Here is a 22,230-nt window from a genome sequence, read left to right on the forward strand (position 1 = left end):
AGTTTATCGCAGTTTTCACTCAGAAATGCTCAATACGACGTGTTACGTCACCTCGCTGCGCGTGGCTTTAAAGAGCCGCTCGCGGGACTGTTCCTCCACGTCAGACGCTTTGGCGACGCAGGTTGAGTAAAAGTAGCGTCTCACCGTGCGACAGCTCCTGTTTCTGCCCTCAGCCGTGAATACAACTCACCTGAACAGCTCCTCGGCGTCTGGAGGACTGATAATCCCGCGCCCTGAGCCTCACCTACACACAGGTGTGTCGTCTCACGCTCTGACGTCACTGCCCCGAACAAACACAGTCCTCGTGCAGCGTCACACCTAAACTATCTTTAATGTACCAGGGTCATTAAAATAACTATCTTAATTAAACATAATTGTGTTATTCTGAAAGGAACTCATTTTTATAGTCCAAAGTTTTATGTTTATTTAGTGTGAGGAAGATCCTCTATAAACTGGATTAGTGGAGGAAGATGCTCTATAATCTGATTTTAGAGGAGGAAGATGCTCTATAAACTGATGTTAGAGAAAGAAGATGCTCTATAATCTGGATGTTAGAGGGGAAGATGCTCTATAAACTGGATGTTAGATGGGAAGATGCTCTATAATCTGATGTTAGAGGGATGCTCTATAATCTGATGTTAGGGTGGAAGGTGCTCTATAATCTGATTTTAGAGGAGGGATATGCTCTATAACAGGGGTGTCAAACTCAGATCCTCGTGGGCCGCAGCCCTGCACGTTTTCAATGTCTCCCTCCCCTGAATGTCCTGATGGTTCATCATCACATTCAGCACAAAGCCAGAGAACGAGCTGCTCATTGCAATCAGCTGTGTTGAAGCTGGGAGACATGCAAAACGTGCAGGGCTGCGGCCCTCGAGGCCTGGAATTCGACACGTGTGCTCTATAATCTGGACGTTGGCGGGAAGATGCTCTATAATCTGATGTTAGAGGAGGACGATGCTCTATAATCTGATGTTAGAGGAGGACGATGCTCTATAATCTGATGTTAGAGGAGGACGATGCTCTATAATCTGTGATACACACAGCTCTCAGGAAGAAGGTAACAGAGAAAAGCTGCTGATGCTAATCACAGCTCCTGTGAAAACAGGCGAATGCTACTTGCGGTGAAGGCTCTGAAATGAGACGCTCCACCCAGAAATGAGAATTTGGAGAAATAGCATCACCGTTGCTAATGCTAAGCTAATAGTGGGCAGAATAGAGCGACTGCAGCAATTACCTGTAGGTGCTAGCTAAAAGTCCAAAATGGCTTCAAGACATTTTCCCAGTCGTCCTTTATTTATCAAAACATGTGAACGCTTGGACCGCTGGCGGTAACGAGTCAGAAGACACAGACGAGTCAGACGGGATTCTCCGGCTGTTTCCTGTCAGCCGGCTAGTTGTTGTCCTTCATCCACTGTTCAGTCCACTGGACGATCTGGTCCAGGTTGCGTTCCAAGTCCTCAGGTGTGTTGCTGGGCAGCTGGTGGACGATCTCCGTCCTGTAGGCCTCCACAGCCTCCTCGTAGATGGTCTGGAAGATCTCGCACTGCACGTTGTCCTGCAGTTTCTTCCCCGTGTAGCCTCTGTGGACACCAGGGGGACTGTTCAGGATAGAAAAACCCTTTGCACATCATGGTGATAGTCAGGCGCCACAGGCAGCTGGCCAATAAACCCCCCCCCCCCCCCCCAGTGGAAGCAAGAAGGATTTTTTTAAATAAAACATATTAATAAACTGGAATACTGTCAAAATCTGTTTATGTCAACAAACTAACAACGAGTCCTGAACTTTATTGACTTCATTTTCTGTAGATCTTCAAAAAAAGTAGTAGTAGTGTGTGTGTGTGTGTGTGTGTGTGTGTGTGTGTGTGTGTGTGTGTGTGTGTGCGAGAGCGTGTGTGTGAGAGCGTGTGTGTGCGTGTGTGTGCGTGCGTGCGTGCGTGCGTGCGTGCGTGCGTGCGTGCGTGCGTGCGTGCGTGCGTGCGTGTGTGTGTGTGTGTGTTCAGGTTAATTTGCATGTTAAAGCAGCCAGACTGCAGGTTTTTATTCAGGCCCTGTTTCCATGACAACGTTTCACGTGACAACACCTAATCCGTTACCAAAAGGAGTGAGTTTCCACTGCACCAGTAAACACACTGACAACCATGTAGTTAGTCTGCTGGGCCAGTGGAGGGCGCTGTTGCTTGATTTTGTAATGTTACCACACAGACGTGTGTGCAGAGAAGAAAACACTATAAAGGTGAAGAAAATGGAGAGAAGCCGACATTCTAGTGGACTGATGATGAATCAGATGCTATCAGGGAGAGTCTCAACTATTAAACTACTGATCTGGACCATCAAACTACAATACAACCGCCAGTCAAACCACTACGGGTCGGCCATGTTGGTTTACAACTGGATGAGCAGGGGGGGGGGGGGGGAGAGGGATGAGCAGTAACAGGCTCCATAGCCTCCATCAGTCTCTGCAGGAGGGAGGTAGGGAGGGCGGGAGGGAGGGAGGGATGAGCAGTAACAGGCTCCATAGCCTCCATCAGTCTCTGCAGGAGGGAGGGGGGGAAGGAGGGAGGATGATCAGTAACAGCCTCCATAGCCTCCATCAGTCTCTGCAGGAGGGAGGGGGGGAGGGAGGGAGGGAGGGAGGGAGGGGGGGGGGGGGGAGATGAGCAGTAACAGGCTCTGTAGCCTCCATCAGTCTCTGCAGGAGGGGGAGGGGGAGAGGGATGAGCAGTAACAGGCTCCATAGCCTCCATTAGTCTCTGCAGGAGGGAGGGGGGGGAGGGATGAGCAGTAACAGGCTCTGTAGCCTCCATCAGTCTCTGCAGGAGGGAGGGGGGGAGGGATGAGCAGTAACAGGCTCTGTAGCCTCCATCAGTCTCTGCAGGAGGGAGGGGGGGAGGGATGAGCAGTAACAGGCTCCATAGCCTCCATCAGTCCCTGCAGGAGGGAGGGGGAGATGAGCAGTAACAGGCTCCATAGCCTCCATTAGTCTCTGCAGGAGGGAGGGGGGGAGGGATGAGCAGTAACAGGCTCTGTAGCCTCCATCAGTCTCTGCAGGAGGGAGGGGGGGAGGGATGAGCAGTAACAGCCTCCATCAGTCCCTGCAGGAGGGAATAGACCCCGTTAAAGAATCTTTCCACCTTGGAAGCCGAGATAAAAAGCTCACAGATACAGTGGATCAGAACACCGGTGTCGTGGAAACAGAACCCCCAAAAGTGAAGAAAGTTTGGAGGATACACTCGTGTTTGTTGTCGTGGAAACGGGGTTTAGTAACGATCTCACCAATCACTGATCAACACTGAGTGACTGTCAGATCATTTGATGTCTGAGACTTTGGGGGACTTTTGAATCGGCTCCAGCTCTGTGATTGGCTGAAAGTCAGTTCTGGTTTGTTCTGGTGTTTCTACCAGATGTTGAGATGAAGACAACAAGTGGTGAGTTTGATTATTAACTCTGTCACTTCTCTTCTAATTCAGTGTTTGATTATTAACTCTGTCACTTCTCTTCTAATTCACTGTTTGATTATTAACTCTGTCACTTCTCTTCTAATTCAGTTTTTCAAAGGAAAACTTTGGCTGAAAAGTTGCAGATTGGGTTCAACTTTCTCCATTACAGGTATTTTGAAATACACACAAACAGAAATGTGTTGAGAATTTATCAAACGTGTCCAGCTTTGTTAATGTATGGAAATGTTTAGATATGATCAAATTTATTAATGACTGAAAATCTAAGAGCTTAAAAAAGCACACCGTTTATTTTAAAATTCTTTTCTGAGGTTTTTTTTCAAAGAATTCTAAAATAATTTGAATGATGAATTGATGTGTTGTTTGAAAATATACCTGATATATCTTTAGTTTTCACTAAACTAACTGTGATTTCCAGTAAACAGGCAAAAAACACTTTTTCTAAAAGGGACGAATGAAGCATCTGCTTGTTTGTTTACAAGTATGTTAAGAAAAGAGTCTTAGTAAGTGTCTCTCGTCACTTGTTGTTTAAAAGTACTATAATGTTTCACCACTCGGGGGCTCTATAATCACTAGGTGTTTAAAAGAACTATAATGTTTCACCACTCGGGGGCTCGCTCGTCACTAGCTGTTTGAAAGGACTATAACGTTTCACCACTAGGGGGCTGTATAATCACTAGCTGTGTAAAAGAACTATAATGTTTCACCACTCGGGGGCTCGCTCGTCACTAGCTGTTTGAAAGGACTATAACGTTTCACCAGGAGGGGGCTCTGTAATCACTAGCTGTGTAAAAGTACCATAATGTTTCACCACTAGGGGGCTCTCTTGTCACTATTTGTTTAAAAGTACTATAATGTTTCACCAGGAGGGGGCTCTGTAATCACTAGCTGTTTAAAAGTACTATAATGTTTCTCCACTAGGGGGCTCTCTATTCATTATTTGTTTAAAAGTACAATAATGTTTCACCACTATGGTGCTCTGTAATCACTAGCTGTGTAAAAGTACCATAATGTTTCACCACTAGGGGGCTCTATAATCATTAGCTGTTTAATAGTACTATAATGTTTCACCACTAGGGGGGTCTGTAATCACTAGCTGTGTAAAAGTACCATAATGTTTCACCACTAGGGGGCTCTATAATCATTAGCTGTTTAATAGTACTATAATGTTTCACCACTAGGGGGGTCTGTAATCACTAGCTGTGTAAAAGTACCATAATGTTTCACCACTAGGGGGCTCTATAATCATTAGCTGTTTAATAGTACTATAATGTTTCACCACTAGGGGGGTCTGTAATCACTAGCTGTGTAAAAGTACCATAATGTTTCACCACTAGGGGGCTCTATAATCACTAGCTGTGTAAAAGTACCATAATGTTTCACCACTAGGGGGCTCTATAATCATTAGCTGTTTAATAGTACTATAATGTTTCACCACTAGGGGGGTCTGTAATCACTAGCTGTGTAAAAGTACCATAATGTTTCACCACTAGGGGGCTCTATAATCATTAGCTGTTTAATAGTACTATAATGTTTCACCACTAGGGGGGTCTGTAATCACTAGCTGTGTAAAAGTACCATAATGTTTCACCACTAGGGGGCTCTATAATCACTAGCTGTGTAAAAGTACCATAATGTTTCACCACTATGGGGCTCTGTAATCACTAGCTGTTTAAAAGTACCATAATGTTTCACCACTATGGGGCTCTGTAATCACTAGCTGTTTAATAGTACTATAATGTTTCTCCACTAGGGGGCTCTGTAATCACCAGCTGTTTAAAAGTACTATAATGTTTCTCCACTAGGGGGCTCTCTTGTCACTATTTGTTAAAAAGTACCATAATGTTTCACCACGAGGGTGCTCTGTAATCACTCGCTGTGTAAAAGTACTATAATGTTTCACCACTATGGTGCTCTGTAATCACTAGCTGTGTAAAAGTACTATAATGTTTCACCACTATGGTGCTCTGTAATCACTCGCTGTGTAAAAGTACTATAATGTTTCACCACTAGGGGGCTCTATAATCACTAGCTGTGTAAAAGTACTATAATGTATCACCACTAGGGGGCTCTCTTGTCATTATTTGTTTGAAAGTACCATAATGTTTCACCACTATGGGGCTCTGTAATCACTAGCTGTGTAAAAGTACTATAATGTTTCACCAGGAGGGGGCTCTGTAATCACTAGCTGTGTAAAAGTACCATAATATTTCACCACTAGGGGGCTCTCTCGTCACTAGCTGTGTAAAAGTACCATAATATTTCACCACTAGGGGTCTCTCTCGTCACTAGCTGTGTAAAAGTACCATAATGTTTCACCACTAGGGGGCTCTGTTATCACTAGCTGTGTAAAAGTACCATAATGTTTCACCAGGAGGGGGCTCTATAATCACTAGCTGTGTAAAAGTACCATAATGTTTCACCAGGAGGGGGCTCTGTAATCACTAGCTGTGTAAAAGTACCATAATGTTTCACCAGGAGGGGGCTCTGTAATCACTAGCTGTGTAAAAGTACTATAATGTTTCACCAGGAGGGGGCTCTGTAATCACTAGCTGTGTAAAAGTACCATAATGTTTCACCAGGAGGGGGCTCTGTAATCACTAGCTGTGTAAAAGTACCATAATGTTTCACCAGGAGGGGGCGCTCTCAATCTAAAAACGATTGCTGTAATGTGGTTGATAAACGCTCAGTTTTTTAAAGGAAGTTCACTTTGGCTGAAATTGAATAATAATGAGGAGCCCAGCTCAGAACGTTACCAGGTTTGTTCTTCCAGATAAGATTATTAAACAACCCAGGACTCCGTCAGCTGGTCACATTCAGCCTCACTGATTGGACGGTCTCCTGGCACCTACCTGCTCTCCAGCCGAGTGTACAGCTGTGTGTTGTCTGTGCGGAGGACGAAGACGATGTGGAACCAGCGCTCCGGGAACAGGTCACAGCCGTGGTAGTCAACGATCACACCGCCTTCTGTCATCCTGTCCTCCAGCTCGTCCACCACCTGATCCCAGACACATCAGACACATCAGACACACACGTCAGAGACACATCAGACACACACGTCAGAGACACATCAGACACATCAGAGACACACGTCAGAGACACACATCAGACACATTAGAGACACATCAGACACACACATCAGACACATCAGAGACACACATCAGACACATTAGAGACACATCAGACACACACATCAGACACATCAGAGACACATCAGACACATCAGAGACACACATCAGACACATTAGAGACACATCAGACACACACATCAGACACATCAGAGACACACATCAGACACATCAGAGACACATCAGACACATCAGAGACACACATCAGACACAGAGACACATCAGACACATCAGAGACACATCAGAGACACACATCAGACACACACATCAGAGACACACAGAGACACACATCAGACACATGTCAGAGACACACGTCAGACACATCAGAGACACACGTCAGACACATCAGAGACACACGTCAGACACGTCAGAGACACATCAGACACACGTCAGAGACACACGTCAGACACGTCAGAGACACACATCAGACACATGTCAGAGACACACGTCAGACACGTCAGAGACACACATCAGACACATGTCAGAGACACACGTCAGACACGTCAGAGACACACATCAGACACGTCAGAGACACACAGAGACACATCAGACACACAGAGACACACCAGACACACACATCAGAGACACACAGAGACACACATCAGACACATGTCAGAGACACACGTCAGAGACACACATCAGACACGTCAGAGACAAACGTCAGAGACACACATCAGACACATCAGAGACACACGTCAGACACATCAGAGACACACATCAGACACATCAGAGACACACTTCAGACACGTCAGAGACACACATAAGAGACACACGTCAGAGAGACATCAGAGACACGTCAGAGACACGTCAGAGACATCAGAGACATACTAAAATCATATCAAACTTCAGTATGTTTTCAGGTTTGGCTGAGGAATGAAAAGGTCAGAGAAATGCCTGATGGGACTGAAACAAACGGAGTTGTGTCCATCATTACCAGGTGATTGAATAAGTACCAGTTTGTCTCGTATAAAGAAGCACTTGTCTGTTTTCATGCCAGCGTCCCATAAACTTGCCCTATTCCTGATGTCGTCCCACATTAGATGAGGACAGACTAGTTTTTAAGGTGGAACACCGTCAGTTTCATTTGTCCAGCTGTATTTGTGACTCCATCAGTGGAGTGAGAAGAGGCAGAGTGTGCAGATGTTTTGGTCTCATGCCGGAGGAGTCCCACTCACTTTGTCCTCGTCCAAAACGGGACACTGGTACTCGTCGTCAAAGCCGTCGTAGAGTTGTCCTGGACAAAGAGGATTTCAGTGATTAGAACCTTATTTCAAAGCTGAAAGAAGAGGGATCCGAGGACGTCTTACCTTCCTGGGCCAGGTCTCCGATGTTGACATAGGACAAGCCGGTCTGCTGGGCCAGCTCCTTCCCCAGAGTGGTCTTCCCTACACCAGGGGTCCCTGCAGCACACCAGGAAATGTCCTCATCACTCTCTGCAGTGTGAGCTCGTTCGTCTCAGTGCCCGAGACAACCCTTCATATCTTTCAGTGCAGCTAACAAATGCTAATGGAGAGCTAAAGCTGCACCATGGGAAACGTGCGGGAATGTAGTACTAATAGTAATCTATTATTAAAGTAGAAGCACACTCGGTAGAGCGCGTCCCTCCCTAACGCCACATTACTTTATGGACCTGAGTTAGCATTGTTAGCATGTTAGCTCATATTACTGAGACACAGATGAACCATGACGCCAGTCAAAGTGCTACACCGGTGTTTCTGGATACTTGTCGAACTGAGGTGTGTGTGTGTGTGTGTGTGTGTGTGTGTGTGTGTGTGTGTGTGTGTGTGTGTGTGTGTGTGTGTGTGTGGAGTCTGCCTGCGCCCCATGAGTTAACCCTTTAGGTGGTGTATAAAACCACCCATCAGTCCACAGGCACAGTAAAATGCAGCGCAGACACAGTGGAAGGAGCAGGGAGGGAAAGAAATGTGAGCAACTGGATCTTTTTTGTGAGGAAAGGGTGGAGTAGAGAAATCAGAGAGGAAGAAGAGTATAGGCTATGGAGAGAAGAGGGGAGGAGGACCACCAGGAGTAGAACAAATGATGCAGCTTGAAGAGAAAAGGGTCCAGTGATGATTTCAGTTGAGAGAGAAGAAGAGCCAGGCACCATCTTCAGACGAGGTGTCAAAATCACCAAGAGCATCTTCCTTCAAAACCTCTCAGGTTCACAACCATGTTGTAGCGTTAACCCTAGCATCATTAGCAGGAGAGAGGTGGAGCAGAGGATGCCCACAACCCCCCCACCCCTTTTTGGAAAAGGGGTGAAATAATGAACTTGTCTCTTTAAATCAAAAGGAAGTGAGGCTTCACTGAGGAACAGAACGGTTCACTGCAGGAAGTGAGGCTTCACTGCAGGAAGTGAGGCTTCACTGAGGAACAGAACGGTTCACTGCAGGAAGTGAGGCTTCACTGAGGAACAGAACGGTTCACTGCAGGAAGTGAGGCTTCACTGAGGAACAGAACGGTTCACTGCAGGAAGTGAGGCTTCACTGAGGAACAGAACGGTTCACTGCAGGAAGTGAGGCTTCACTGAGGAACAGAACGGTTCACTGCAGGAAGTGAGGCTTCACTGAGGAACAGAACGGTTCACTGCAGGAAGTGAGGCTTCACTGAGGAACAGAACGGTTCACTGCAGGAAGTGAGGCTTCACTGAGGAACAGAACGGTTCACTGCAGGAAGTGAGGCTTCACTGAGGAACAGAACGGTTCACTGCAGGAAGTGAGGATAAAGAATGATTCCATCACATGGAGAACAAACTGGCATCAAATTGAGCAGTAAAGAGAAAGAGAAGCACGACGGAACAAATCAGACCATGACTGATAACAGAGCAGAACATTGTTATATTGAGGGTTGAACTGTTGCCATGGTGACATGTTGACGTCACCATGGCAACAGTTTTGTCAAATATTATGCATCTTCAAATCTCAGTATGAGTAAAGATCCAGTCACATAAAGTCAAACCTCTCCACGTCCACGTCCACGTCCACGTCCACAGACACAAATCCAGATCTTTCTGCCCCGGTAGACCCGGCAGCAGCTCCAGTCTGAACACCCCAGGGTGTGACAGAGACCCCCTAAAGACCTGAACACCCCAGGGTGTGACAGAGACCCTCTGAAGACCTGAAGAACCCAGGACGTGACAGAGACCCCCTGAAGACCCCAGGATGTGACAGACCCTCTGGAGACCCCAGGACGTGACAGAGACCCTCTGAAGACCTGAAGACCCCAGGACGTGACAGAGACCCCCTAAAGACCCCAGGATGTGACAGACCCTCTGGAGACCCCAGGACGTGACAGAGACCCTCTGAAGACCCCATGATGTGACAGAGACCCCCTAAAGACCCCAGGGCGTGACAGAGACCCTCTGAAGACCTGAAGATCCCAGGACGTGACAGAGACCCTCTGAAGACCCCAGGACGTGACAGAGACCCCATAAAGACCCCAGGACGTGACAGAGACCCCCTGAAGACCCCAGGACGTGACAGAGACCCCATAAAGACCCCAGGACGTGACAGAGACCCCCTGAAGACCCCAGGACGTGACAGAGACCCCCTGAAGACCCCAGGATGTGACAGACAACACATCACCTGTTAACAGAATGTTGGGTCTCTTCTTCATCTTCATATCTTGTTAGCATCCAGCACGTGAGTGTTTAAAAGTCCCGGATCACCTAAAACAGCAGCGTCATGTTATCACGGAACGATTACACCCATTTACACGTTTTAATATTTACGTTAGGTGGAATAAACAAACCTAGAGAAGAAGGAAGTTGATCAAATGAGACAAGTTTCGTGTTGTCGATAGCATGCGCTTAACGTCTGGCGTCGTGACGTCAGCGGCTTTACGGCAGTTTTTACGGCAGTGGGCGGGTGGTTGACGGCACGCGGAGCTGCGGAGTTGAATTTGGTGTTTGGAGACTCTCAGAGTTGAAATGGTGTTTTTGTTTGCGAGCTGTACTGATTTAAGTTGATGCTGCCGGGGGGAGTGGTGATGTGCGGGATTCAACCTCCGACATGAAGCGCTCCGACAAGGTGACGATAAAACGGACTCAATCTGGGCTTTTACATCTTTTAGAGTTCAACATGCGCACACGTCAACCAACTTTCCTGCCAAATGTGTCGATAGCAACGATCACTTAAAACATGTAAAGTGTCTAAAACACATTCAACCACTGCACATTTATTATTTTTAAATGAATATCTCACTTTACGTATCGTAATGCAGGCTCCTATTTTCTTTATTTAAAACCAAACACATAATGGTCTTTCAAATACAGTTCTGAAACATCTGCTTTATTCCCACTTCAACAACAAGAAATGCTTTTCATTATTTGTATTACAAGATCCAGTTAGTCAGTTGTTTCTCTTCACGCTTTAACTGGAGCATTTCTTTGTTTCTTCCATTCTAACTGTGGTAAACTGATGATATTGGCAGGTTACATGATGGAAAGTTCTAAACTTCGAGACCACTGCAATTTTTGTAGCATCTCTAGAATTTGAGAAAAACTTAAAAAAGTACAACCCATGTTCCTGTGAACGTAGTCCTTAGTTTACTTGTTCCCACTCTCACAAAAGCTGGGACTATAAGTCATACAGTGAAGTGAGAATATGATGGGATTTCTTTCAACTAATACGATATTGAAATACCCCGAACTAGTGGTGACTCTTTCCATCAGCACTGTCTTACAAACATTATTTGAATTATCATCCAGTGTGTGACACATTAAGGCTCTGTAGATCAAAAATGACAGAATGTTGACTTTGCAGAGAAATGTGGGATTTATTGTAATCAATTGGAAGATTTGAGGACATCAGAAGCAAAAAAAAAAAAAAAAGAGCACAAACAAGCAAATGATTGAATGAATCCCAGGGCATCCTTCAGTCCCTTTGGGTACGTCTGAGTTCTCCCTCCTGTCTCCTTCTCTATCCACTCCTCCTTCACCCTGGAAGGGTTTTATGTAGCCACCATGATAAGGACCATCTGAATTCTCAATAAGCAAAGGAAAGGAGGCTTGTTGCTTCCTTTAGAACCTCCTTTAGCCTAGGAACCACTAATGCTTCCTTTAGAACCTCCTAGGAAGCCTCCTAACACCTTTCACTGACTCCTTTAGGAAGCCTCCTAACACCTTTCACTGACTCCTTTAGGAAGCCTCCTAACACCTTTCACTAACTCCTTTAGGAAGCTTCCTAACACCTTTCACTAACTCCTTTAGGAAGCATCCTAACACCTTTCCTAACTCCTTTAGGAAGCCTCCTAACACCTTTCACTAACTCCTTTAGGAAGCATCCTAACACCTTTCACTAACTCCTTTAGGAAGCATCCTAACACCTTTCACTAACTCCTTTAGGAAGCATCCTAACACCTTTCACTAACTCCTTTAGGAAGCATCCTAACACCTTTCACTAACTCCTTTAGGAGGCCTCCTAACACCTTTCCTTAACTCCTTTAGGAGGCCTCCTAACACCTTTCACTAACTCCTTTAGGAGGCCTCCTAACACCTTTCCTTAACTCCTTTAGGAGGCCTCCTAACACCTTTCACTAACTCCTTTAGGAAGCATCCTAACACCTTTCACTAACTCCTTTAGGAAGCATCCTAACACCTTTCACTAACTCCTTTAGGAAGCCTCCTAACTCCTTTCCTTAACCCGGTGATGTCATCCAGGAGTTAAGGAGAAGTCCATAGATAAGGAGATAGGAGGGACTCTTCGGACGTACCCGTGGTCTTTTTGTCTGATGTCATTCGTGAAGGTTCTTCTTGTTCTTCAGGCTCACCAGTGGGTGGAGTCGTCCTTCATGGACCTGATGGAGGAAGGCTCCTCTGCGCCTGCGAAGAGGAAGATGAGTCGGTGCGAGTCCTCCAGGAGGGAGCAGAAGAAGTCCAGGAGCAGGAAGGCTGAGAGTTCTCTGAAGCTCCCCAGGGACCAGAACCAGTCCTGGGTGGACCGGTACCGCCCCAGCTCACTGGTCAGCCCACAGAGGATTGTTTATTTTACAATCTGATGAGTTTAGAGGTTTTTAGTCATCAGAAGCCTCAAAACATGTTTAACCTTTAAAACAAGGATAACACGGCTCATGAAGTGAGAGGCTGCCAGTGGGAAAATCCAAAATGGCCAACAATATGGCCGCTTCCGGTGATCGCTGCCATTTTGTTCCACCATTTTGTTCTGAAGCACCACCACAGCGCCACTGTCGGTGGGAGGCGAAACTACATAACCCGCAGCGCGACCGTACTTCTCCCGAATCCCCGCCAGTGCGGTATCAAAACATGGCGGCGTTAAGCCGCCGACATACTTGTATGTGATCGCCGCCATAATTGCACATGGTAAGTGTCATACGACTCTCAAAATTAAAACCCCGCCAGTGCGGTATCAAAATATGGCCGCCGACATACTTGTTTGTGGTCGCTGCCATATTTAAATGGTAAATGACGTCGGTGGCTTCATGGATCATGTTCCGTTCTAGGAAGCACAGGTACACTAGAAGGTCCATCCAGGTAGACGACCTTTATCTGAATAAAGCTCAGAGAGCATTCATAAGGTCCAGAGCCAAGTGGATTGAAGGGGAGAACAAAAAACATCATATTCCACTAAGTTATGAAAACATAGACAAGAAAAAAATACAATTTACGCTGTCATGAACGGGGAAGAATGTTTAGAACCAAAAGTATAGCCAAGGAGATCTTGCATTTCTTTAGATACCTGTTTGCGTCTTCTTATTCTAAACAAATTGCTGAATTACTTTTTAATGACATAAAGAATCTGATTCCTGTAAATGATGAAAACTTCAGAAATGTTTGTGAGGAGGATTTGAAAATTGAAGAATTCAAAGTATCATCATAAAAACCGCCTCTGACTGATCTCCAGGCTCAGATGGAATCACTACAAACATTTCAGAAAAGAAATGAAAACTTTGCCATTGGACTGTATTACTGGAAAGGAATTATTGACAATGAAACCAGGCAGAATTAAATTAATACCAAAATAAGGAAAAGACAAATGGCCATTGAGCAAACAAAGACCTATTACATTCCAGAATACAGATTATAAAATACGTATTGGCAGCAAGGGTAAAAGTAGGTATATCCAATATTATTAGTCTTATACTCAATGAGGATTTCTGAAAGGAAGACCAATACACAATAATCCATGACACCTTTCTCTGTGTAATATCCGGATCAAAAAAGAAAAACAATCCCTGTGATAACTGTTTCCAAAGAGACACGACACTGCTTGGAAGAACACTGACAAGTTGTATCTCAGTTTCTCTATCCTGCAGGCTGCTTCGCGATACCCACCAAGACTATTGAGGAAACTAAAATCATCTTTCACTTTCTTTGGAAACAGAAGCAACCTTACATGAAGAACGGCGACTCGGTCAGGAGATATGACGATAGAGTAAAAGCAATAGATAAAGAAATTAAGAATCTCTCCAGAACTACTGTCATTCTCTACAGTTTTACTGTTCAACACTGCTGGTAAAGTTGTGTATATTTTGGCTGGTTATATTGTACATATAGCCAAAGTATACCTTCTGTTCTATATTTAGATTTCACATCACTGCACCTTTTTGTCATTTTATATCTTAAACTGTTGCTCCGCCAGCAAACAATAGTTAATTCTGTGTGCATGAATGACAATGAAGTTATTTCAAGGAGACTGTGCAGCTGTAACCACAGTGAAGCCTCAGGGTCAGAGGTCACTGCAGCTGTAACCACAGTGAAGCCTCGGGGTCAGAGGTCACTGCAGCTGTAACCACAGTGAAGCCTCGGGGTCAGAGGTCACTGCAGCTGTAACCACAGTGAAGCCTCGGGGTCAGAGGTCACTGCAGCTGTAACCACAGTGAAGCCTCGGGGTCAGAGGTCACTGCAGCTGTAACCACAGTGAAGCCTCGGGGTCAGAGGTCACTGCAGCTGTAACCACAGTGAAGCCTCGGGGTCAGAGGTCACTGCAGCTGTAACCACAGTGAAGCCTCGGGGTCAGAGGTCACTGCAGCTGTAACCACAGTGAAGCCTCGGGGTCAGAGGTCACTGCAGCTGTAACCACAGTGAAGCCTCGGGGTCAGAGGTCACTGCAGCTGTAACCACAGTGAAGCCTCGGGGTCAGAGGTCACTGCAGCTGTAACCACAGTGAAGCCTCGGGGTCAGAGGTCACTGCAGCTGTAACCTCAGTGAAGCCTCGGGGTCAGAGGTCACTGCAGCTGTAACCACAGTGAAGCCTCGGGGTCAGAGGTCACTGCAGCTGTAACCACAGTGAAGCCTCGGGGTCAGAGGTCACTGCAGCTGTAACCACAGTGAAGCCTCGGGGTCAGAGGTCACTGCAGCTGTAACCACAGTGAAGCCTCGGGGTCAGAGGTCACTGCAGCTGTAACCACAGTGAAGCCTCGGGGTCAGAGGTCACTGCAGCTGTAACCACAGTGAAGTCCCGGGGTCAGAGGTCACTGCAGCTGTAACCACAGTGAAGCCTCGGGGTCAGAGGTCACTGCAGCTGTAACCTCAGTGAAGCCTCGGGGTCAGAGGTCACTGCAGCTGTAACCACAGTGAAGCCTCGGGGTCAGAGGTCACTGCAGCTGTAACCACAGTGAAGCCTCGGGGTCAGAGGTCACTGCAGCTGTAACCTCAGTGAAGCCTCGGGGTCAGAGGTCACTGCAGCTGTAACCACAGTGAAGCCTCGGGGTCAGAGGTCACTGCAGCTGTAACCACAGTGAAGCCTCGGGGTCAGAGGTCACTGCAGCTGTAACCACAGTGAAGCCTCGGGGTCAGAGGTCACTGCAGCTGTAACCACAGTGAAGCCTCGGGGTCAGAGGTCACTGCAGCTGTAACCACAGTGAAGCCTCGGGGTCAGAGGTCACTGCAGCTGTAACCACAGTGAAGCCTCGGGGTCAGAGGTCACTGCAGCTGTAACCACAGTGAAGCCTCGGGGTCAGAGGTCACTGCAGCTGTAACCACAGTGAAGCCTCGGGGTCAGAGGTCACTGCAGCTGTAACCACAGTGAAGCCTCGGGGTCAGAGGTCACTGCAGCTGTAACCACAGTGAAGCCTCGGGGTCAGAGGTCACTGCAGCTGTAACCACAGTGAAGCCTCGGGGTCAGAGGTCACTGCAGCTGTAACCTCAGTGAAGCCTCGGGGTCAGAGGTCACTGCAGCTGTAACCACAGTGAAGCCTCGGGGTCAGAGGTCACTGCAGCTGTAACCACAGTGAAGCCTCGGGGTCAGAGGTCACTGCAGCTGTAACCACAGTGAAGCCTCGGGGTCAGAGGTCACTGCAGCTGTAACCACAGTGAAGCCTCGGGGTCAGAGGTCACTGCAGCTGTAACCACAGTGAAGCCTCGGGGTCAGAGGTCACTGCAGCTGACATTTACCCCTGACAAACCTAAAAGAAGGAAAACACCCATAAATCATGTCAATGTTCTTTATTTATATACAACCAACATTCTGTGCAGAAGCCAGGATGTGTGGTGGGTTAGCCGTGGCAGCGTGTGAGAACGTTCTCCCTCTGGTCATGATGACCTCTGACCCCAGCCTGGTTGATTCTTCAGCCATCAGGATGTCAGTGACATGACGCATATTGAGAGTTTAGCCCAGCTTTTCTTGTGTAAAGACTGTCCCACTGACTGATGAGGTGTTTTCTTACCTGCTGCTCACTGAAATCAGCTTTCTCAGTTTGAGCTGCTGCTTCAGGGCAGGTGATGCTGAAGCTCTCTTCCAGAGGTTCATTCTGTCTGAACAGACCCTCGACTCCATCAGATCATCACATGAGTGCTGCAGCCAAAGAGCAAAGAGAGAACATATATTCAGCTCTAGAGAATAGAATCATGTTGTTAAACCAATAAAAGATGCAGCAGCAGCAAAGTTTGATTAAAGTCAAACTGTCTGAGAATTATTGTTCCTGTCATTTAACAGGACTAATCAGCCAACTGGAGACAAGATGTAGAATCAGTTGACGTTTTACTTTGACAATGTGATCATCAAACAAAGGTTTATGGTTCAAACCCTTTAGGAATGTAGTGATGTCATTTAAAGACACAGCGTCCAACACAAAGAGTCCAGAATAAATATCTCAGCCAAGTGCTTCAGTCCTTTCTGCCATACGACACACATCTATTGAATAATTGATAACTATTGTTGTAGTACCTTGTGCTTGCAGTACCTTGTGCTCTCATTCACGGTGTTACAGCCACATCTGGATGACTCATCCAGATGTTGGTGGGATTTTAACAAACAACCAACATGCAGCCAGACTTTACAACGTTTACACTGCTTCCATTCCAGCATTTCTGTTTCTGGATAAAGAATCCTGCAAAACGAGATGTATTCACTTTATTTTGTTTGTTTATTTCATTTAAAATAAAGTAAAAAAAGATATGGACAAAAAACTACTTAATGTGAAAGGATGAAAAGTAGAGAAGAACAATCTTATAGTGATCTGCCTCCTACACACACACTCATTATGAACCGATGGCTGGAGACAAAGCACTACTCTCCCATCATCTCACCTGGCGAGGCTGAAGAAGCAGGTGGACCTGAGAGCAGCATGAGACCCTGTGAGGAGGAGAGGGGGGGACGAGGGTGTTCTGATTCTTTATTTGGGATATTTACAATCTCTTTTTTCATAATACAATTCCAATTGTAATATTCTAAAGAAAGAAAAGTTTATTTATCTTTAAAAGGGTATTCTGGCATTATTATACCTTTATTAATATATTAGTGGAAAAATGGTATCAAAACGGCAATATTATCGTTTATCACAATAATTTCTGGGACAATTTCTGGTCCAGCAGAATGTGTTGTGGGGACAGCTGTCTCATGCATGTCTCAGTGGATTGGTCTGCTTACATATTTGAGCTTTTCCAGCCACTCTGGCTGCTTTTTAAAGTTTCTGCATTTTGTTTGAGCTCTTGGTGTTTAGATTTACCTAGTCCACCTTGTCTGGGGGTTTTATCCATTTGGGCTCTTTTCAAATGGTTTGAGCAGTTTTTGCCATTTCAACAGTTTTGATCAGTTTTCAAAACACTTCTAAAGTTTTCTCTTTTTTGAGCAGTTGTAGCTAATTTAGCTGTTTACGTTTGAAGGTTTATAGGGTTTTTGTAAAATCTATTTAGCCGTTCTTGCAGTTTTCTTCTTTTTAATGTTTCTAGCAGTTTGTTTTCCCCTTCCTCCTAAACGTGTGATTGAATGTCTTCAGGCTGAGCTGGCTGTCCACAAGAAGAAGGTGGAGGAGGTGCAGACCTGGCTGAGACACACCTGCACCTCCAAGGTGAGTTGAACCTCGACCTGTTTGGGCTGCAGGCCAGGCCACAAGCTGAATGTCAGCTCTGTCCTCCTCCTCCTCCGTCTCCTCCTCCCGTCTCCATTTTGTCCTGTCTCCTCCTCCTCCATTCTCCTCCTCCCATCTCCACAACCCTCCTCATCCCGTCTACTTGTCTTTTCTCCTCAACAAGCTTCCTCATCCCATCTCGTCCCATCTCCTCATCGCGTCTCCTCACCCCTCCCCCTCGTCCCGTCTCCTCAAATCTCCTCCTCATCCCATCTACTTGTCCCTTCTCTTCGCCCCTCTTCTTCATCCTGTCTCCTTGTCCCGTCTCCTCATCCTTCCTCCTCATCCCATCTCCTCCTCATCCCGTCTCTTCGTTCTGTCTCCTTCTCCATTCTCCTCCTCGTCCTGCTCCTCATCCCGTGTCCTCACCCCGTATACTTGTCCATTGTCCTCATCCCATCTCTTCGTCCCTTGTCCTCCCGTCTGCTCATCCCATCTCCTCGTTCCGTCTCCTCACCTCTCCCCCTCGTCCCGTCTCCTCAACCCTCCTCTTCATCCCGTCTCCTCATTCCTCCTCTTCATCTCGTCTTGTCTCCTCGTCCCGTGTCCTCGTCCCTCCAACTCATCCCATCTCCTCAAATCTCCTCCTCATCCTGTCTCCTCATCCCGTGTCCTCGTATCTCCAACTCATCTCGTCGCCTCATCCCTCCCCTTCCTCCCTTGTCCTCCCGTCTCCTCATCCCTCCTCCTTGTCCCTTGTCCTACCATCCCCTCATCCCTCCTCCTTGTCCCTTGTCCTCCCGTCTCCTCATCCCTCCTCCTCCTCATCCCTCCTCCTCCTCGTCCCTTGTCCTCCCGTCTCCTCATTCCTCCTCCTCATCCCTTGTCGTCCAATCCCCTCATCCCTCCTCCTTGTCCCTTGTCCTCCCGTCTCCTCATCCCTCCTCCTCCTCGTCCCTTGTCCTCCCGTCTCCTCATTCCTCCTCCTCATCCCTTGTCGTCCAATCTCCTCATCCCTTGTTCTTGTCCCGTCCACAGGGGGGCGTTCTGCTCCTAACAGGCCCGTCGGGCTGTGGGAAGACTGCGACTGTGCGTGTTCTGAGTGTGGAGCTGGGCCTGAGGGTGCAGGAGTGGTCCAACCCTTCAAACCTGGAGACGTACAGCAGCAGTCAGCAAGGTGGGAGACTGACTGGACTCTCAACATTTCACCCTGAAAACCGCTGTTAACCTGCAACTGAGCTACATTATGTGATGAAGCTGCAGCCTTAAAGCTTCAGGAAGTGAAGTGAAGCAGATCTTTGAGCTCCTCGTGGTGAAGAACTGGGTTTCTTCTCAGACCTTTGACGTGTCCAACCAGCCTGAGCATGGCTAGCTAGCAGCTAGTCACTAGCACCTCGTCGCTAGCAGCTAGTCGCTAGCAGCTAGTCACTAGCACCTCGTTGCTAGCAGCTAGTCGCTGCCCGATAGTGTCAAGCAGCTAGAAGCTGGCAGTTAGCAGCTAGCTGCTGGCAGCTAGTAAATAGCAGCTTGTAGATAGCAGCTAGTAGCTAGCAACTATGAATGGGGCCGATCCGATCCAGTATCAGTATCGGGTTCCAATACCAACGTAATTCACTGGAGGTTTCTGATCCATGATCCTGGTCTGCTTCATGTTGCTGAAATGATCCCCAGTGTTTCCCTGCTGCTGCTCTGCTCGCTGGCTGCAAACTGTGGACTGGATTTCCTGAAGGGAGGCGGGTCTCAATGAGACCAGGAGGAATGAGTCAGGAAATCCAGTCCACAGTTTGCAGCCAGCGAGCAGGTTAGGGAAGTAGCACTGTGCTATCCAACTTTTCATGGCAACATGTTGCTGTTTGGACGGATTTTGCACTCAAAACACCACAAAGCAACACAGCAACGTGGATGTTAGCAACGTGGATGTTAGCAAAGCAACACAGCAACGTGGATGTTAGCAAAGCAACACAGCAACGTGCAATGTTAGCAAAGCAACACAGCAACGTGGATGTTAGCAAAGCAACACAGCAACGTGGATGTTAGCAACGTGGATGTTAGCAAAGCAACGCAGCAATGTGGATGTTAGCAAAGCAACACAGCAATGTGGATGTTAGCAAAGCAACACAGCAACGTGGATGTTAGCAACGTGGATGTTAGCAAAGCAACGCAGCAACGTGGATGTTAGCAAAGCAACGCAGCAATGTGGATGTTAGCAAAGCAACACAGCAACGTGGATGTTAGCAACGTGGATGTTAGCAAAGCAACGCAGCAATGTGGATGTTAGCAAAGCAACACAGCAACGTGGATGTTAGCAACGTGGATGTTAGCAAAGCAACGCAGCAATGTGGATGTTAGCAAAGCAACACAGCAACGTGCAATGTTAGCAAAGCAACACAGCAACATGCAATGTTAACAAGCAACACAGCAATGTGCAATGATAGCAAAGCAACGTAGCAATGTGCAATGTTAGCAAAGCAACACAGCAATGTGGCTGTTAGCAAAGCAACATAGCAATGTGGATGTTAGCAAAGCAACACAGCAACGTGCAATGTTAGCAAAGCAACACAGCAACATGCAATGTTAACAAGCAACACAGCAATGTGCAATGATAGCAAAGCAACGTAGCAATGTGCAATGTTAGCAAAGCAACACAGCAATGTGGCTGTTAGCAAAGGAACGCGGCAACGTGGATGTTAGCAAAGCAACATAGCAACGTGGATGTTAGCAAAGCAACATAGCAACGTGGATGTTAGCAAAGCAACACAGCAACGTGGCTGTTAGCAAAGCCTTAGCACAGCGAGGCGGCGCTCTGCAGCCAGACGTCAGCGTTTTCAAACTCCAGCTCTGGGAGGAGAACAGCTCTGACATCAGAACAATGAGCAGCAGCTCCTCCAGGCTGTCAGCAGGAGATTCACACCTCCGTGAAGCTGCGTCCTCCTCCACGCTAAACTCCCTGAAAATAGTCCCAATGGTTGGAGCTGCGTTAGAGCTGGAAACATTGTGTTGCTGCTGCCTTGCTCAAGAATTTCCCCAGGGATTAATAAAGTCATTCTGAGCTTTTAAAGATAGAACTAGAGTATTATGAGATGATGACGTCACGCAGACCCCCACATTGTCCACATGGAACTAAAATACTTTGTACTGCTTCCTTTACTGACCTGATACTAACCTCAAGTTGTCTTTAGAGAGAGTACATGCAAATATTCCTACATCTAATACTTTACTATAGAGAGGAGTTTATTACAGCCTTGTGTACCATCAACAATAATGATAATAAGAATATTAAAGCAAACAGCTCTGCCATCAGAATAGTATTGGTATCGGCAGATATCCAAATTCAGGTATCGGGATCAGAAGTGAAAAAATGTGGCTCGGTGCTTCCCTACTAGCAGCTACAGTTGTGCTCATAAGTTTCCATACCCCGGGAGAATTTCTAATTTCTTGGCCATTCTTCAGAAAATATGAATGATAACACAAAAACCTTTCTTCCACTCATGGTTGATGGTTGGGTGAAGCTATTTATTGGCAAACAACGGTGTTTACTCTTTTTAAATCAAAATGACAAAAGAAAGAACCCAAATGACCCGGATCAAAAGTTTACATACCCCAGTGACTTTGACCTGGTAACATGCACAAAAGTTGACACAAACAGGTTTGAATGGCTAATCCAGGTTCCCATCCTGACCTTTGACCTTTTTGTTTGTAGTTAGTGTGTGTGTATAAAAGGTCGGTGAGTTTCTGGGCTTCTGACAGACCATTCATCTTTCATCCAGAGCTGCACAGACGGATCTGGATTCTGAGTCATGGGGAAAGCAAAATAATTGTTAAAGGATCTGCGAGAAAAGGTAATGGAACTGCATAAAACAGGAAAGGGGTATAAAAAGATATCCAAAGAATTGAGAATGCCAATCAGCAGTGTTCAAACGCTGATTAAGAAGTAGAAAATGAGTTGAAACCAAACCATGGTCAGGTAGACCAGCAAAGATTTCAGCCACGACTGCCAGGAAAGTTGTTTGAGATGCAAAGAAAAATCTATAAATAACTTGAGCTGAAATCCAGGACTCTCTGGAACATCGTGGTGTGGCTGTTTCAAGATGCACAATAAGGAGGCAGTTGAAGAAAAATGGGCTGCATGGTCGAGTCGCCAGAAGAAAGTCTTTTCTGCTCAAATGTCACAAAGTATCCCGCTTCCATTACGCCAAACAGCACAGAGACAAGCCTCAACACTTCTGGAACAAAGTCATTTGGAGTGATGAGACCAAAACTCAACTTTTTGGCCACGACCATAAACATTACATTTGGAGAGGAGTCAACACGGCCTATGATGGAAGGAACACCATTCCTACTGTGAAACATGGAGGTGCATCACTGATGTTTGGGGATGTGTGAGCTACAGAGGCACAGGG

At 46.5% G+C, this 22,230-nt stretch overlaps 3 protein-coding genes across 3 annotated transcripts in view; 1 reads left to right on the forward strand and 2 right to left on the reverse strand.

The window, feature by feature from the left end:
* Positions 1 to 258, reverse strand: part of ydjc (YdjC chitooligosaccharide deacetylase homolog) — a 48,548-nt gene extending 48,290 nt beyond the window's left edge. The window contains exon 1 of the mRNA XM_080468357.1: positions 191 to 258. The gene's annotated coding sequence lies outside the window, so the exon portion shown is untranslated. The remainder of the gene's footprint in view (positions 1 to 190) is intronic.
* ak6 (adenylate kinase 6) lies at positions 1 to 10,428 on the reverse strand. The gene is made up of 6 exons (XM_080468359.1): positions 10,334 to 10,428; positions 10,168 to 10,250; positions 7,891 to 7,983; positions 7,759 to 7,817; positions 6,308 to 6,453; positions 1 to 1,580 (listed from the first exon to the last, which is right to left on the reverse strand). The coding sequence occupies exons 2-6, from the start codon at positions 10,202 to 10,204 to the stop codon at positions 1,391 to 1,393; spliced, it is 525 nt and encodes a 174-aa protein (XP_080324485.1). The 5' UTR covers positions 10,205 to 10,250; positions 10,334 to 10,428; the 3' UTR covers positions 1 to 1,390.
* Positions 10,424 to 22,230, forward strand: part of rad17 (RAD17 checkpoint clamp loader component) — a 25,706-nt gene continuing 13,899 nt past the window's right edge. The window contains exons 1-4 of the mRNA XM_080468342.1: positions 10,424 to 10,611; positions 12,347 to 12,544; positions 17,759 to 17,830; positions 18,869 to 19,007. Coding sequence (XP_080324468.1) covers positions 10,594 to 10,611; positions 12,347 to 12,544; positions 17,759 to 17,830; positions 18,869 to 19,007 — 427 coding nt within the window. The 5' untranslated portion in view covers positions 10,424 to 10,593. The remainder of the gene's footprint in view (positions 10,612 to 12,346; positions 12,545 to 17,758; positions 17,831 to 18,868; positions 19,008 to 22,230) is intronic.

The sequence above is a fragment of the Lipophrys pholis genome (genome assembly GCF_963383615.2).
Source record: "Lipophrys pholis genome assembly, chromosome: 7".
Lineage (NCBI taxonomy): Eukaryota > Metazoa > Chordata > Actinopteri > Blenniiformes > Blenniidae > Lipophrys > Lipophrys pholis.